A 15826-nucleotide genomic window follows, 5' to 3' on the forward strand; every position below is an offset into this window, starting at 1 on the left:
ACACACAGACCTCAGACACCAGGGTGTCTCCCGGAAACCCAGGCTATAGTGAGGTGCAGCACCCACCTGCGCTGCAGACAGGCCTGGACATACACCTGGGGGGCTTTTACGCAAGCAGTGCTCACAGCACAGGGGCCCGTACACACACAGTCCTGCCATCTGGTCCAGGTTCCAAATGTGTTTTTTATTCACTATTTTTGATGACTATAAATAAGTGTTTCCACTATGGAAAAGAAAGTTAGCACAGTACATTTTCATGACTGGGGAATGGATTTTCTGAAGTCATCTTCAATAGGGCAAAAACTTAGAAACAAACAAACAAAAAACAACCTGAATGTTGAATTCAGTTCTTTATATAACGTCCCTTGTAAAAATGAAAGAATAAAAACAAAACAAAAAAAGAGGGGCAGGGTAAAATTTTTTAAAAAAAGGAAAGGAAAGAGAGGAAAAGGAAATAAAATAAGATGATTTATTGCTTCTCCTCAGCATCCTCCTTGGTCTCCTCCTTCACCGAGAGAGCTTCTAGCTTTTCCGCCACTTTTTCGGCATGATCGTTTTTGCCTGATCCTGCTAAAACACAAGCAGTACAGTGAGAAAACAGAAGCACAGTGCATTCAAGCACATGGCCCTCGCCAGGACGGTCCCAAGCACCGTCACCCACCCACAGGGCTTGCCCACCCTCAGGACAGACTCCTGCCTGGCCAAGCCACCCCTGGAGTCTGTCTTCTTGAAATTCAATGACCAAAGGAAGCCAAGTGGATGCATTCAAGCACTGCCTAGACCATGGTCAGGCTGCTCAGTGACATCTGGTCACTTGCCACCACAGCTGCAGTCCAGCCTCACGGCAGAGGTGACCAAGCCCTCTGAGAGAGCACCTTCTGGTGAGCTCCAGGCAATGCCTGGACTCCAATGCCTGCCCAGTTGGATGTGAGGCCAGCAACACTGACAAGTGCTCAGGGCTCCCCAGGAAGCACCTGTGTCCCCAGGGAGCTGCATCGCCCTGGATAGGTGAGGCAGCCACAGCACTCTGGAATGTTTATCTGGCAGACAGAAAAAGCACCCGCCTGGAAGTACAGTCAGGTGCAGAGTGAGTCTGCAAAGAAGCACCCCCACCCATGGCACCACGTCACCTTTCTTTTCTCTCTCTTCGATCTCTTTCCTGCATTCTTCAAACTTTGTTTTGAATTTCTGTGCATCTGTGGAAGAGAGAGAGATTTCCTAAGAGCTGTGAGCAGTGGAAGGGACATGCTCTGCCGGGTCTGAAGAGTTGGGATTCACAGAAGACCCGTTTCATGGTAATTTCTGACCTAAGAAAGGACTGGACCACCTGACATCGGCCCTGGCCTTTTGTCTCCTTCATCTAACTGTAACCATTTGGGCAGAGCGGTAAAGAGCATGGACCCTTGGGCAACCAAGGGGCATGGGCCTCTTTGCCATAGTCTTGGCTCCCAACCGTGTTGGAAGGGCTGCTGGGGCAGCCACTCCCAGAGCAAGGACAAGGTCACTCGGCACCAGACGGTCAGCCACCAGGCGCCAGGCCACAGTACCCACTGACTACTCTAGGAGCCACTGGACACAGCTTTGACGATCTGGACTGTAAAGACCTCTGAGCAGGGGAGAGATCAGCCTGGGCCTGTGGATCGCTCCACAGGAGAGATGCCAGCCCCTGCTGGCACCCAGGCAACCATGAGGGGCCCCTGGCCCCAGTAAGCCAAAGCCTGGCACAAGGATCAGCACTGGGAGGAAGCCCTGGGTTGGGCCTCAGGCTCTGCAACAACTGATGGGAACCGGAGCTTGGAGAGCAAACCAAAGTGCCAGCCACAAGGCGGCTGAGGGGGCACTGCTGTTTAGCAGCTACTTGGCACAGCTTTGAGTTTTAGGGGGAAGGCGCTGCTCGTGGCTTCAGTCTGGGCATGGCCCCCAAACGGCGGGGCAAGGCAGCCCACACGACACACTTCCCAGTTACTGCCCCCTCTCCCCAAAAGGCAACAGCATTTGTTGCACATAAGCCGCCACACTGCCACGTAGGTGAGCCCTAAGTCGGGCAGGTCCCCAGGGCCCCTTGGCTCACTCTCAGCATTCAGGAAGCGGATGGCCAGCAGCTCTGGCTTGGGGCACTCGTCGGCGAAGTCAGCATGGGTGTTCCAGACCCAGGCACGGTCACTACCTGCATTGGGCTTCAGCTCCATCATCGGCGTGACTGAGGAGAGAGAAGCTCGTGAGGATGGTGGGATGACTGCAAAGGCCAGCCCACCCAGCCCTGGGCCACAGAGCACCCTGCTCACCAACCTGAGGGGTCTGCTTCAGACAACACGGGGATGGTCAGTCTGGGGTCGGAGAACCACGCTTAGACAAAAGTACCACAGGGCCTGAGTTTTATTCAAACCTCTTTGAAAATGCCCCATATTTACTTAAAACCAGGACCATCCTAACCAGGAATGGGCAGCCTGCTCCCTGACCGTAAAGCTGTCTCTGCAAGGAGATCCTGAGCAGTGTTCAACACCACTTGGCACACAGAGAAGCAGAGCTGGCAAAGCAGGCCCCAGCTGTATCCCAGGGCTGCACTCAAGCCCAACCCTGATCATCCTGACCCCGTCTGTGAAGTCAGAAGCCCTGGGTCAGACATCAGGGCACAAGCCAGGGGGTCCAGACTCTCCTGAGGGAACCCAACACATGGAGCCAGCCTGTCTGAAAGTGGGGGCAGCAGAAGGCTAGAAAGTGGGGCAGTTGCCAGAAGGGAGCCCACTGGGGGCCACGGCCATGCATCCCCATGACTGATGCCTGGAGGACACAGGAGTCAGAGCCACGGCCTGCAATGGACGCCTCCACCCCAACTGCCCAGGCACAGGCAGCCCCAAGGGGAGATGGCCCTGCAGGCGACCACTCTTCAGAACAGCTCCCTGAGAACCCGGACTATCCCAGGTGCCCAGGCCCAGCCCAGGCCACATGCACCCCCAGGATACCCCTACATGTCACCATCTGAACTGGGAGCTGGGGGGTCTCACCTACTGCAGCCCGCCACAGCAGATGCAGGCCCCCTGCATGCCCCCTTCACACCCCGCCCCCGAGCCAGCCCACAGCCTCCCCAACACCCTACCCAGAGGGCAGCCTCTACCCACTGCCACCTTCCCTGTCTACTAAGGGCCCATGATGGGCACAAGACACTACTGGCTACGCAGATGGCTCTGCCCAGATGCCTAGGGGCCCAGGACCAACTTATGATGCACACACAATAACCCACAACCTGACCAGGCTCTGGGAGCAGCACAGGGCATAAGGGAAGACCCCCCCAAAGAAATTATTCATATTGGGCTCAAGGAGGAGGACCAGCCAGAGTACAAGCTTCCCCAGGACTAGATATGCTGGGCAGGGAGGGCGGGGAACCCAGGAGCCAGTTCCCAAGGAAGTCTGGCAGGTCAGGCCATGCAGCGAGGTACCATGGCACAGGCAGACCACCGTCTACCCCTCTGCATCGCCCTCAAGGGCTGAGCCACTCAGGCTCCTGCCAGCAGTCATCCTGCACCTGGGATAAGGGGCCCTGCCCTGCCGGACACACATCACACTCGGCAAATGACACTAGGGAGCTTACCAAGGGACACCCCAGGACAAGTGTATTTCCAACATGCCACCAAGCCGGGCAGCACAGGTTCAATCTAAGGACAGCTGGCAGCCAGGCACACTTGGGACAACCTATTGTCACTTCTTTGCAGGCCAGGCTGGACCCTTCACAGGGTGGCTGGAGCTCTTGGCTGAACCTGCCCAAGGGCCTCTACTTATGTAGCTTCACAGGCGCCCAGGACCTGGTCACCTTCTCAACCCCGTCCCCTCCCGTTTCCTCCCCAGGGAAGATCCTGGTGAGGGTAGAACGCACCATAATTGGGGAGGCTGGCGCCTGGGCACCTCACACATCTACCCTCACACCCCTAATCTCACGCGCGCACGCACACACACACCCCCAAACACCACACCTTCAGACACCACCCCACCCCAGACACCACACACAACCCCCCACACCAGCTGTCCCCCGACACCACACACCTCCCGCCCCAGACACCACAAACCCCCCAGATGCCCCGTACACACACCCGCGGATACCACACACACCCCTCCAGACACCACACACACACACAAACAACCAGACACCACACCTTCAGACACCACACAAGTCCCCCAGACCACACATCTTCAGATACTACACACACCCCTGTGGACAAAATGCCACACCACGCCGCCTGCTTGGGCAAGCCAACCGAGAGGTTCAAGTCAGAGAGGTTCCTCTCTAGACACCGCCAAACACCCACCCCAGCTCCCTCGCACATACCCCCCCAGATATCACACACACACCCCTCCAGACACCACACACTGCCCCGTCCCAGACACCAAACACCGCCCCCAGATGCCCTCCAGACACCACACACACACCCTACCACCACACAACTTCAGAGACTACACATGCTACAGTACTCACACTTTCAGACACCACATAGCCCCCCCCGGACACCACATACACACCCCGACACCACACACACACACAATAATACCTACCACAAAATAATAATAATACCAATAATAACAATAATAATAATACACTTTTCCACCATCACCTCTTCCTCTCATACCCCTCAAATACCACACTGTGACAACACAATTTCTGCACTCCCACCCAGGTTACCTCAAAATACCAATACCCAACTACAATTTCTTATTAAATACGACATTAGATTACCACACTACTACCAGATAATAGATATAGATATAGAAAGAGACATTTGACATTTGCATTTAATTATAGTTTTAGATATTTAGATTTTACTTATATACATTTTAATTATATACTGGATATTTATTAAGGATATTTAAGGTTTTAGATATTTATATGATATTTTGACAATTTTTAGATATTTACTTTTACTTTTAGATATTTATATTACATATACATATATACACACACACACACACACACAGCTACTCTCTGCCTGCCTCCCCGTCTCAGTGCCTCAGCTCAAGGCCAAGGCCTCCCCATCAGGGCCCGTCATTGACTCCACACCCCCGTGCTCTAAGCTTGCCAAGTGGCCTGCTCTGAGTTCAGAGGCACGTCTGAAAAACGTTTCTGGCTTTTAAATTCAACAAACACAAACTTGCACTCCATGTAATAACACGCTCCCCAGTTCCCAGTCAGCCCTGAAAGAATCTTCCCGAAGGTCCCAGGCTGAGCTGCTGAGGACTGTTGGGCCCAGCATGAACGCCCGCCCAAGGACACCTACTGTAGTGGTTGGCACAGATCTTCAGGGTCTTGTCCCTCCGCATGAGAAGGCGGATGGCCCCTTTCTCCTTGTGCTTCAGGAGCTTGACGTCACCAGTGCCTCGCTCCTTCCATTCTGGGAGATCGTTCTCTGAGGCAAATCGGAACAGTTTTGCCCGCCTGCAAGAAAAGCCGTGAGGTAAGAGTGCAGACCTGCAGCCCACATGCAGGGCCTGCTCGGGAGGACACAGGACAACTCTGCACTGCAGGACCCGATGCCTCCACAAACGCCCCAGCCCTTCTTCAGGCTCCAAGAACTGCCTGTCATGACACCACCAGAAAGTGCAGCAGCCCAACAAACTCCAGGTCATCTTGAATTCCAGTTCCACAACCAAAAGAATTAAGATGACCAGGCAAGGTGGCTCACTTGTAATCCCAACATTTTGGGAGGCCGGGGCAGGTGGGTCATCTGAGGTCAGGAGTTCAAAACTAGCCTGGCCAACATGGTGAAACCCTGTCTCTACTAAAAATACAAAAATCAGCTGGGCGTGGTACCTGTAATCCCAGCTACTCAGGAGGCTGAGGCATGACAATCACTTGAGCCCAGGAAGCAGAGGGTGCGGTGAGCGGAGATCGCCCCACTGCACCTACAGTCACAATATTTCCCCCAGTGGAGACCAGCTCGGGCAAAACAGCAAGAAACCATCTCTACAAAAAGATAAAAAACTAGCTGGATATGATGGCTAACACCCATAGTCTCAGCTACTCAAGAGGCAGAGGCAGGAGGATCCCTTGAGCCCAGGAGTTCAAGGCTGCAGTGAGCCATGATCCCACTGCTGCTCTCTAGCCTGGGTGAGAGTGAGACCCTATTAAAAAAAAAAAAAAAAGCCGGGCATGGTGGCTCACGCCTGTAATCCCAGCACTTTGGGAGGCCGAAGTGGGGGGATCACCTGAGGTTAGGAGTTTGAAACCAGCCTGACCAACATGGAGAAACCCCATCTCTACCAAAACTACAAAATTAGCCAGGCATGCTGGGACGTGCCAATAATCCCAGCTACTGAGGAGGCTGAGAGAGGAGAATCCCTTGAACTGGGAGGCCAAGGTTGCAGTGAGCTGAGATCGCACCATTGCACTCCAGCCTGGGCAACAAGAGCGAAACTCCATCTCAAAAAAAAAAAGAGGCCAGGCTTGGTGGCTCATGCCTGTAATCCCATCACTTTGGGAGGCCGAGGCAGGCCAATCATGAAGTCAGGAGATTGAGACCATCCTGACTAACTCGGTGAAACCCCATCTCTACTAAAAATACAAAAAATTAGCTGGGTGGGGTGGCGGGCACCTGTAGCCCCAAATATTCAGGAGGCTGAGGCAGGAGAATTGCTTGAACCTGGGAGGCGGAGGTTGCAGTGAGCTAAGATCATATCACTATACTCCAGCCTGGGCAACAGAGCAAGAATCTGTTTCAAAAAAAAAAAAAGAGAGAGAAAAATGGCCCAATGTAGGGAAAGAAGCCCCCTGGGTGGGCTGGGCATCCCATGGTCACTGTGCAAGAGCACCCCAGCCCCAGAGATCTGCAGGGACAGCATGGATCAGGTGCGGGCCAAGGACCTCCGTCACACCACCAGAAAGCGCAGCAGCCCAACAAACTCCAGGTCATCTTGAATTCCAGTTCCAGAACCAAGAGAATTAGACGACCGGATGCGGTGGCTCACGCCTGTAATCCCAGCATTTTGGGAGGCCGAGGCAGGCAGGTCACCTGAGGTCAGATGACCCACAGAAGAGGCCCAGGCCTCTAATCAGGCAACAGGTCCTGGCCAACACCCGGCCCTCCTGCCCAGGAACAGCCCCTCCCGCTGGGGACCAGGGCACCCAGAACCTAGCAATGCACTCAGGGCTCAGGCTGGCGCCCTCCTTCTGGGCACAGCTCCACCTGCCTCTCTCAGACGACTCCACTCTCTGCCCCAACATGATTCTGGCAAGAGACTGTCTCACAAAGTTCCCCAACAGGACGCCCCTGAGGCTTTACCGCAAAGACCCGGGCCCACCCTGCTGGCCTCACCTCCCTCAGGGAGAGCCTGGGCCCAGGCCACCAGGAGCACCTCCCACCCGACGTGGGCAGTGAGAGGATAGAGGCAAGCACTTCACCCCAGCAAGGAGCTACTCCCAAACGGGCTGCAGCAATGCATCAGCAGAGTGGAGACATGGCCACCCAGTGGCTTCAGGGAGATGTCCATCACCCTCTGTGACCAAAGGGTGACACACAGCTCTCCTTTCCCAGGTATCCCTCCTGGCCCCTTTCCTTGGAGAAGAAACTCACAGTAGGAATGACTCTCTCTGGTTCCCTCTCCCACCCCAGAGCAACCAAACCTTAACCTGTACTCTTAAAGCTACTTCAAGGGTGGGGGGTTCCGTGAACTTGAACAGGGAAAAACTACAATCTCATTTCACTACAGTGTATAACTAAACATGATGTCTGTTGCAATCCTGAGTGTAGGTGACAGGCCAGTCTCTGCAGTGCTGTGACGCTCTCACAAGACACAAGGCTGGTATCCACCACTGCAAATAGCTCTTAACTGAAAGTGTCAAGAAGCACACGTACAGAATCTTTTCAGGTGTTTTTGATAACTAAACCATCACCTATTTTCACGTGTAATCGCAGTATTACGTTGTGTATTAAGGGTGGGCCAGGCGAGGTGGCTCACGCCTGTAATCCCAGCACTTTGGGAGGCTGGGGCGGGCAGATCAAAAGGTCAGGAGATCGAGACCATCCTGGCTCACAAGATGAAACCCCGTCTCTAATAAAAATACAAAAAATTAGCCAGGCGTGGAGTCCCAGCTACTTGGGAGGCTGAGGCAGGAGAATGGCGTGAACCCGGGAGGCGGGGCTTGCAGTGAGCTGAGATCACGCCACCGCACTCCAGTCTGGGCAATAGAGCGAGGCTCCATCTCAAACAACAACACCACCACCGGGTGGGGGATTTATAAGCTTCACAATGCCAAAGAACTCTGCTGCAAAAAGTTAAAATCCCCTGCTCAACCAAAGGGACTCCCTGGATCCTCAGAAGCCAGTGGCAAGAAACAGCAGTGGGGCCGCCATGTCAGTGAACAGAGCAGCAATAATGGGATGCCCTTCATGCAACTGGCTGCAGGGCAGCAAGGGCACCTGGTGAAGATTCATAAAAGCAATGGGTTAAATTTCCACATGGGATTAGTCACCAAGCAACTTTAGGCCCTTTCTTTAAAGAACCTCAGTCTGATTAAAAGTCAGGCCAAGACCTTAACACCCAAAAAAGCTGTAACTTCAACCTTAAAGGGTCCTATTTCTGGGACATCAGCTTACTTACATTTTAAAAAGTTCCTCTTCATCTTCTTCCAGCGTTTTAATTTCTTGCTCAGGAAGAGAAACTATTGGCTCAAACTGAGGGTCATGGTTGGATTCGTCTGTATTCTCAGTGGAAGTATCATGGTCCTCATGAGTGTCCTGAGGAAATACAAAGAGGTTACACTGCTGGCCTATGGATCTGGCTCACAGCCAGAGCCCAACCAGTGCCTGCAGTGGTCAGCCCCCTGACAGTGAAGGGACTTCAGCTACAAGGATGGGCTCCACCCCAAAGCAAGAAATCAGGCCCTCTCTTCCACGCTAGGGAAGGTTTGCATTTACGCCCAGCTCCATATACTCAGTGCATGAGCCTACAGCGAGACACCTGAGTTTGGGGCCCCTCCCCCAGATTCACAGACATCAGTCAGATCTGTGCACAGACTGATGGGGGGCCCTACAACTCCGCCAGCACTTGCAGAGTGGCCTGGGAGTAACTGCCTCATCTCTTTGAGCATCAGTTTCTTCCTCATCCATAAAATGCAGACGATACCTGCTGTGTGAAGATCAAAGGACACAATGATGGGTCGAAATAGATTTTGAAATGTTACTTTAAAGCAAAATGTAACTATTTCAGCTTTTACTAATTAGGAAATAGTTGTGCTCTTGCTTACTAGAATGAAAAAAGTCGCTACAGGACTGGTAGTATTTACATTGGATTCATAGCTCTGCCAGCAATTTTTTCACAGTTCAAGAAATTAAGTTAGTAACTAGATAAATTGTACCGGTGAAAGTCATGAAATCCTGACCCAATTTAGAGGATAAGAGAGCACCAATAATCATATTTTAGGTTCGAGTCTTCCAGAACACGTGCCTTGGTCACCCAGAAGTCCATAAGAGACCCAAGACTTCACCACTAGACTCAAACTGGAAAAGAAAACATAAGCTTTTCGCTGCTCTTCTGTGTTTCCCACAGCACTGCGGCTCTGCAGCGGCCCGCACTCAACCATACACCTCAGCCAACAAAGCCGCTGCCTGGGTCGGAGCGTCCAGGACCTGTGCCCCACGCTGGAACGCGAGCTTCTGCCACAGAGGCCAGAGCCGGTTCCAGACGTGAGAACCGAATGAATGAAGTGCTGCGTGGGCGACGGAAGGAATAAATGCACCGTACTAGTGGGAAGCCCCAAGTGGGCCGAGCCGGAGGAAACCCGCCGCCCGCACCAGTTCCCGGAGGCTGGGGCCGCCCCGCGTGGCGACGGCCGCCCCCCAACCCACCCCAAGGTCACGCAGCCCCCAGGCCTCTGCAGAGCCTGCACCCCCAGAGGCCCCAACTCCGCAGGCCTCGAGCCCCCAAACCCCACGCGTCCCGACCCCGCGCCACCGAGGCCCAGCAGACGGCCGAACCTGCAGGCCGGCGGGGGTTGGTTGCTGCTGCGCGGGCCGCCCACGTGGCCGCTGATAACGGCCCCGGTCCCACCGGCCCCGCCCGCCCACCCTGTCCCCGCTTGGGCCCGGCCGCACCTTGGCGGCCGCCATGGGGGCGCGGCGGCGGCGGCGGCTCGGCTGGGTCGGTCGTCGCTGGCTCCGCGGCCTCTGGGCGGCTACTCGTAGCTCCTTCCCTCCGCGTCTGGCGCCGGCGCCGCCCGCCCGCCCGCTCTTCCCTCCGCCCCGCGACCCGAACCTCGACCCCTGACCCCAGCGGCGGGAAACGCGCCGCGATTCAAAACCAGTACAGCTTTATTGGCTCAGGCGGCGGACACTCTCATTGTCCGGCCCGCCCCGCGCTTCCCGCCAAAACGCCCGTGGCGCATGCCCGGCCCGCCCGTCAGCCAGAGGAGCGCGCATTCCCGGCGACCCCTGCGCGCACTTCCGTCCCGGCCACGCGCGCCCCAACAGCTGGCTAAAGTGGTTGGAGCCGGCGCGTGGCTATGATGTTGCCGGAAGTCAGGATCATAGAGACGCTCGGCCTCCGCGGCACGCGCTGGCGGACTAAGAGTGGCTGGCGAAGCGTGCGGCCGGCGCGGGCCCCTGGCGGGCGGGCGGTGCAGCCCCAAGCCTGAGACCAGGACCTGAGCACCGCAGGTTCGAGTACCGCCCCATCTGGGTCGAAGCCGGGGCTGGCGGCGACCTCGCGGCGTTGCACTGGCTCTCTGAGCACTTCCCCTCTGAGCACTTCCCTTGTGACAGGCCCAGGACGAGGTGACCAGGCGGCCCCCGTGGCACCCCTGGTCTAGGCGGAGTACCGCCTGAGCGATGAGTGAGAACCTCGACAACGAGGTAGAGTGCGGGGAGACGCTGGGTAGAGACGGGGATGGGGTGGGAGGAGGCGGGGTGGGGCAGGAAACCTGCCAGAGAATAGGTGGGGACGAGGAGGGTGCGATGGGGGAGGAAAGGAGACGGGAATGGGGTCGGGAGGGTAGAATGGGGGAGGGAAGGGGCAGGGTTGAGTGCAGAGTGCACCGACGGAGGTTTGAGTGTGCCATAGGGGAGCCTGGGGGGCCAGGCCCCAGGGCCTAGTCCTCACCGTAGCACCCCATCTGTCCCCACACAGGGCCCGAAGCCCATGGAGAGCTGTGGCCAGGAGAGCAGCAGTGCCCCGAGCTGCCCTACAGCCTCGGTGCTCCCTGCAGACCCGGCAGCCCTGGAGGAGGTGGAGAAAGAGGGCGCTGGAGCAGCTACAGGGCCGGGGCCTCAACCTGGGCTCTACAGCTACATCAGGGATGACTTGTTTACCTCTGAGATCTTCAAACTGGAGCTGCAGAACGTGCCTCGCCACGCCAGCTTCAGCGACGTCCGGCGCTTCCTGGGCCGCTTTGGCCTGCAGCCCCACAAAACCAAACTCTTTGGGCAACCACCCTGCGCCTTTGTGACATTCCGCAGCGCTGCAGAGAGGGACAAGGCCCTGCGCGTTTTGCATGGTGCCCTCTGGAAAGGCCGCCCACTCAGTGTGCGCCTGGCCCGACCCAAGGCCGACCCCATGGCCAGGAGGAGGCGACAGGAGGGTGAGAGTGAGCCACCGGCAACACGAGTGGCCGACGTGGTGACCCCTCTATGGACAGTGCCCTATGCTGAGCAGCTTGAGCGGAAGCAGCTGGAGTGCGAGCAGGTGCTGCAGAAGCTCGCCAAGTGAGTGAGGGCGCAAGACACCCCTCCTGGCTGGGGCTCTGCCCGGCCCTGTGCTTCCTCAGCCTGCCTGTGCACCAGTCAGGAGGCCCAGCACAGGATCTGGCGGCCCCTTTGGGAGCTAGCGAGTGGGACACCCATGTTACAGGGGGCACAATGAGGTCCGAAAGGAGGGATTGGGAGCCTGGACATTGGGGAGTGGCCTAGCATGGGTGGGGGACAGTAGGTGGAGTCCAACCACAGATCTGCTCCTCTTACAGGGAAATCGGGAGCACCAACCGTGCCTTGCTGCCCTGGCTGCTCGAGCAGAGGCACAAGCACAACAAGGCCTGCTGCCCACTGGAGGGGGTCAGGCCATCACCCCAGCAGGTCAGGCTAGACTTCGGTGGCCACAAACCCCTATCCCGGGATTTGAAAACTTTGCTTTTGCTCACCCTTCCTGTTGATCTTTTTGTTTTCTCTGGTAACTTATCACATAGCTATCAGCTATTCCTCTTGTTTGACCGCCAGCCCCTGTGGGGAAATCAGGGTTTCCAGGCACAAGTGCTGGGCAACCAGGGTAAGGTGCAGCTGTCTCTCCCTGCAGACTGAGTATCGTAATAAGTGTGAGTTTCTGGTTGGCGTCGGGGTGGATGGGGAGGATAACACCGTGGGCTGTCGGCTCGGCAAGTACAAGGGCGGGACGTGTGCTGTGGCGGCCCCGTTTGACACCGTGCACATCCCCGAAGCCACCAAGCAGGTGGTGAAGGCCTTTCAGGAGTTCATCCGGTGAGGACCTGTGAGGGGGCTCCTGGGAAGTCCTGTGTGGTGTGGGAGCAGAGGGTGGGGATCCCACCCAGGGAATTCTGGAGTGCCTGCCATTTCAGCCAGTTGAAGGAAGGTGTGGCCAGAGGAGAGAGCAGGGGAGCTGCTTCCCCAGTCTCGGCCACTCAGGCCAGCTCGTGATCCCCACAGGTCAACTCCATACTCGGCATACGACCCAGAAACATACACAGGCCACTGGAAGCAGCTGACTGTGCGCACCAGCCGCCGCCGCCAGGCCATGGCCATTGCCTACTTCCACCCCCAGGTCTCAACGGGGGCCCTGCCGAGGGAGGATGCCTGGCCTGGGTGGGCCTCGGCACAGCCTGATGGGACCTTTTCACCACTTATTCCAGAAACTGAGCCCGGAGGAGCTGGCAGAGCTGAAAGCCTCCCTAGCACAGCACTTCACAGCAGGGCCAGGCAGGGCCAGTGGAGTGACCTGCCTCTACTTCGTGGAGGAGGGACAGCGGTGAGGAGCCCGAGTGGGGCGGGGTGGGTCCCTGCAGGGACTGTGACACTGAAGGACCTGCACCTCCGCCCACAGAAAGACTCCCAGCCAGGAGGGCCTGCCCCTGGAGCACGTGGCTGGGGACCGGTGCATCCATGAGGACCTGCTAGGGCTGACCTTCCGGATCTCTCCGCACGCCTTCTTCCAGGTAGCCCTGAGTCCCTGGTGGGCATGGGGACATGTTGAGGAAGGCCTGGCGCGCCATCAGGACGTGATGGGAACAGTGGGCTCAGGTGGGAAGATTTGGGGAAGCATCCAGGCAGGGAAGCCACAGGGGAGGTGAAGTAGGAAAGAGGTTGGTCATCACTGATTTGACTTGTGACAATCTAGAGGTACACATGGTAGTGGCCCTTGTCACAGGGAGGATGAGGAGTGGCCCTCAGTGCACTACCACGGGGTGCTGCTCTGGGCTTGGCAGGAGGGAGGCCATGGTGGCTTCTGGACTGGGAAACATTGTTTCACTGTCCGCTCACTGCTGCAGGAAGGCTGTGGGGACCTGGAGCAGCCCTGTTTTTGGAGACAGGCCCAGCAGGACCTCCTGGAGGGCCAGGTGTAGGGGTGGGAGCTGCAGTTGGGTGAATCCAGGGACCCTGGTGTGAGTTATGGGAGGCAAAGCCCCCTTGCTGGGGCAGGGAAAGTACACTCTACTGGCCTGTGGGGCCTCGTGAGCCCTCAACCAAGCGGGGCAAGGAGGAGGCTGTGCTTAGCACAGGCTTGGCTTTTAAAGCTGGGGGCTGGGTGAGGGCATCAGCAAGGCTGATCCAAGATGGGGTCAGGGATGGGGTTGGGCACCAAGGTAGGGGAGTGGGCGCCAGAGGTCCCAGCAGGATTGAGGGACCAGGAATGTGGGCCTCAGAGGGCGCCAGTGGCACCACAGGAGAGGAGCCACTGACATGCTGGGCACTGCCTGCCCCCAGGTGAACACACCCGCAGCTGAGGTGCTCTACACGGTCATTCAGGACTGGGCCCAGCTGGATGCAGGGAGCACGGTGCTGGACGTGTGTTGTGGCACCGGCACCATTGGCCTGGCCCTGGCCCGGGTGAGCCCTCCCGCCCTGCTGAGGGCACCCTCTTCCCACCCCCAAGACCCCCACTGACCCCAGCTCGAAGGCACTGCAACTGACTCCATCATGCCCCAGGGCCAGCTCCTCTTTGCTGCCCTCGGCCCCATGCACTCCCCTCCCTGAGGTAGCCCTGGGTGGGGCGACACCACACTTTCTGTTTCAGAAGGTGAAGAGAGTCATTGGGGTCGAGCTATGCCCAGAGGCCGTGGAGGACGCCCGGGTAAACGCCCAGGACAATGGTGAGTGGCAAGGCCGAGGGTGGGGGTGGGACAGGGGCAGCCGCCACCCCTGCTGCAAGCGTCAGCCACGGCCAGGGCTTGAGGGCTACCCAACAGGTAGAGCAAGCGAACAAGCTCTTTGGCTAGGGGTTCCCCGGGGCTGGCCCTGCTGGGAGGGCATGCGGCCCTCTGACAGGCCGCCGTGCCATCTCTTCAGAGTTGAGTAATGTGGAGTTCCACTGTGGGAGGGCCGAGGACCTGGTGCCCGCCCTGGTGAGCAGACTGGCCTCCCAGCACCTTGTGGCCATACTGGACCCACCCCGTGCCGGCTTGCGTGAGTGGCTTTTGCTTGACGTGGTGGCATGGGAACGAGGACACATGGGGTGACTCACCAGGTTGTGGACTCTCTGGCTGTGGGGACCCAGCTGGTATTTGCCTCCTCAGATTCCAAGGTGATCCTGGCCATCCGCAGAGCCGAGAACATCAGGCGACTGCTGTACGTCTCATGCAACCCCCGGGCAGCCATGGGCAACTTTGTGGAGTGAGTGTCAGCAGGGGCCTGGACGGGGGCCAGGCCTGGCACCAAGCCCCCAGCTCCCACAGGAGCCCGTGACTAGCCCATCGGCTGACCTTGGTGCCTGCCTTTTCCCCCCACAGCCTCTGCAGAGCCCCATCTAACCGGGTGAAGGGCACCCCCTTCCGGCCAGTCAAGGCCGTGGCAGTGGACCTGTTCCCACAGACCCCGCACTGTGAGATGCTCATCTTGTTCGAGAGGGTGGAGCACCCCAATGGCACAGGGGTCTTGGGGCCCCACAGCCCTCCAGCTCAACCCACACCAGGACCCCCAGATGATACCCAAGAAACTGGGGCCTTCCCCTTATCCTAGGCCCAGGACCCATCATGGGGACAGGAGCTGAAGGGCTCCCGGGGCCCCAGGGGCAGCAAAGGCATGGCTTGCTGGCCAGGATATTCAGAGGTAGGCAGCCAAAGGGCACAGAACCCTGCGCCCCACCAGGATTGGCCTGCTGCTGGGGGCCAGGGGGCCTGACCAGGAAGGCAGATGGGCTCCTGCAGCCTGTTCCCCACCCGCGAGGTCTTTGTGGACTAGCCAAGGCTATGAGGGCCAGAATAAAAAACTGCTCAATGAGGGGTGTTTCTGTGATGAGAGCCAGGGGTTGAACACAGGGCCTGGGTGCCAGGGAAAGGGTCAGACAGCCTGGGCAGCTCTGCAAGCCCCTCTGCACAGCTAGGGGAGTCAGGGCATAGAGCTTACTTTTAAACAGAATGTTGGATTTGATACTTAAACTTGAGGAGGCAGAGATAAGTCTGGGAATTGCACCAGCTGGGTGCGGGGGTGGAGAACTCTGGGCAGAGAGTTGGCCCCTCCGTGGCCAGCCTTGCCCTCACAACCAAGGAAGGGGCCATCCTGTGGTGCTGTTCAGCTGTTACAAAGGCAGGGTGCAGCCTGCAGAGGCTCCAGGAGGGGATCTGCCCGGTCAAGGGTCCACAGGGTGCCAGCCTCTCACACTCAGAATAAAGACATTAGCCATTCCC

General features: G+C 57.4%; 2 protein-coding genes and 1 non-coding gene across 8 annotated transcripts; 1 reads left to right on the top strand and 2 right to left on the bottom strand.

Annotated features, from left to right (window-relative positions):
- Positions 1 to 163: 163 nt before the first annotated feature.
- On the bottom strand, positions 164 to 10339 carry RANBP1 (RAN binding protein 1). 5 transcript variants are annotated; one of them, XM_009216822.3, is made up of 6 exons: positions 10077 to 10339; positions 8584 to 8720; positions 5265 to 5422; positions 2072 to 2200; positions 1131 to 1196; positions 164 to 567 (listed from the first exon to the last, which is right to left on the bottom strand). In XM_009216822.3, the coding sequence occupies exons 1-6, from the start codon at positions 10089 to 10091 to the stop codon at positions 470 to 472; spliced, it is 603 nt and encodes a 200-aa protein (XP_009215086.1). In that variant the 5' UTR covers positions 10092 to 10339; the 3' UTR covers positions 164 to 469. The 5 variants fall into 5 exon arrangements, with proteins under 5 accessions (XP_009215086.1, XP_003905286.1, XP_009215085.1 ...); XM_003905237.4 differs by having other exon boundaries at positions 164 to 570; XM_009216821.2 differs by lacking the exon at positions 10077 to 10339 and adding an exon at positions 9430 to 9987.
- On the bottom strand, positions 973 to 1097 carry LOC116270899. Its single transcript, XR_004179204.1, has one exon. It is a non-coding gene; the product is annotated as a small nucleolar RNA SNORA77 (small nucleolar RNA).
- A 101-nt stretch (positions 10340 to 10440) lies between the features above and the next one.
- On the top strand, positions 10441 to 15825 carry TRMT2A (tRNA methyltransferase 2 homolog A). Of its 2 annotated transcripts, XM_003905235.5 has the most exons (12): positions 10441 to 10832; positions 11107 to 11681; positions 11939 to 12047; positions 12265 to 12446; positions 12633 to 12747; positions 12836 to 12951; positions 13027 to 13138; positions 13908 to 14030; positions 14218 to 14293; positions 14490 to 14606; positions 14717 to 14813; positions 14930 to 15825. In XM_003905235.5, exons 1-12 carry the CDS (start codon positions 10809 to 10811, stop codon positions 15156 to 15158), a joined length of 1875 nt encoding a protein of 624 aa, XP_003905284.3. In that variant the 5' UTR covers positions 10441 to 10808; the 3' UTR covers positions 15159 to 15825. The 2 variants fall into 2 exon arrangements, with proteins under 2 accessions (XP_003905284.3, XP_021777074.2); XM_021921382.2 differs by lacking the exon at positions 14490 to 14606.
- Position 15826: the final 1 nt, after the last annotated feature.

Source organism: Papio anubis, chromosome 16 (assembly GCF_008728515.1).
Source record: "Papio anubis isolate 15944 chromosome 16, Panubis1.0, whole genome shotgun sequence".
In the NCBI taxonomy this organism is placed as follows: Eukaryota; Metazoa; Chordata; class Mammalia; order Primates; family Cercopithecidae; genus Papio; species Papio anubis.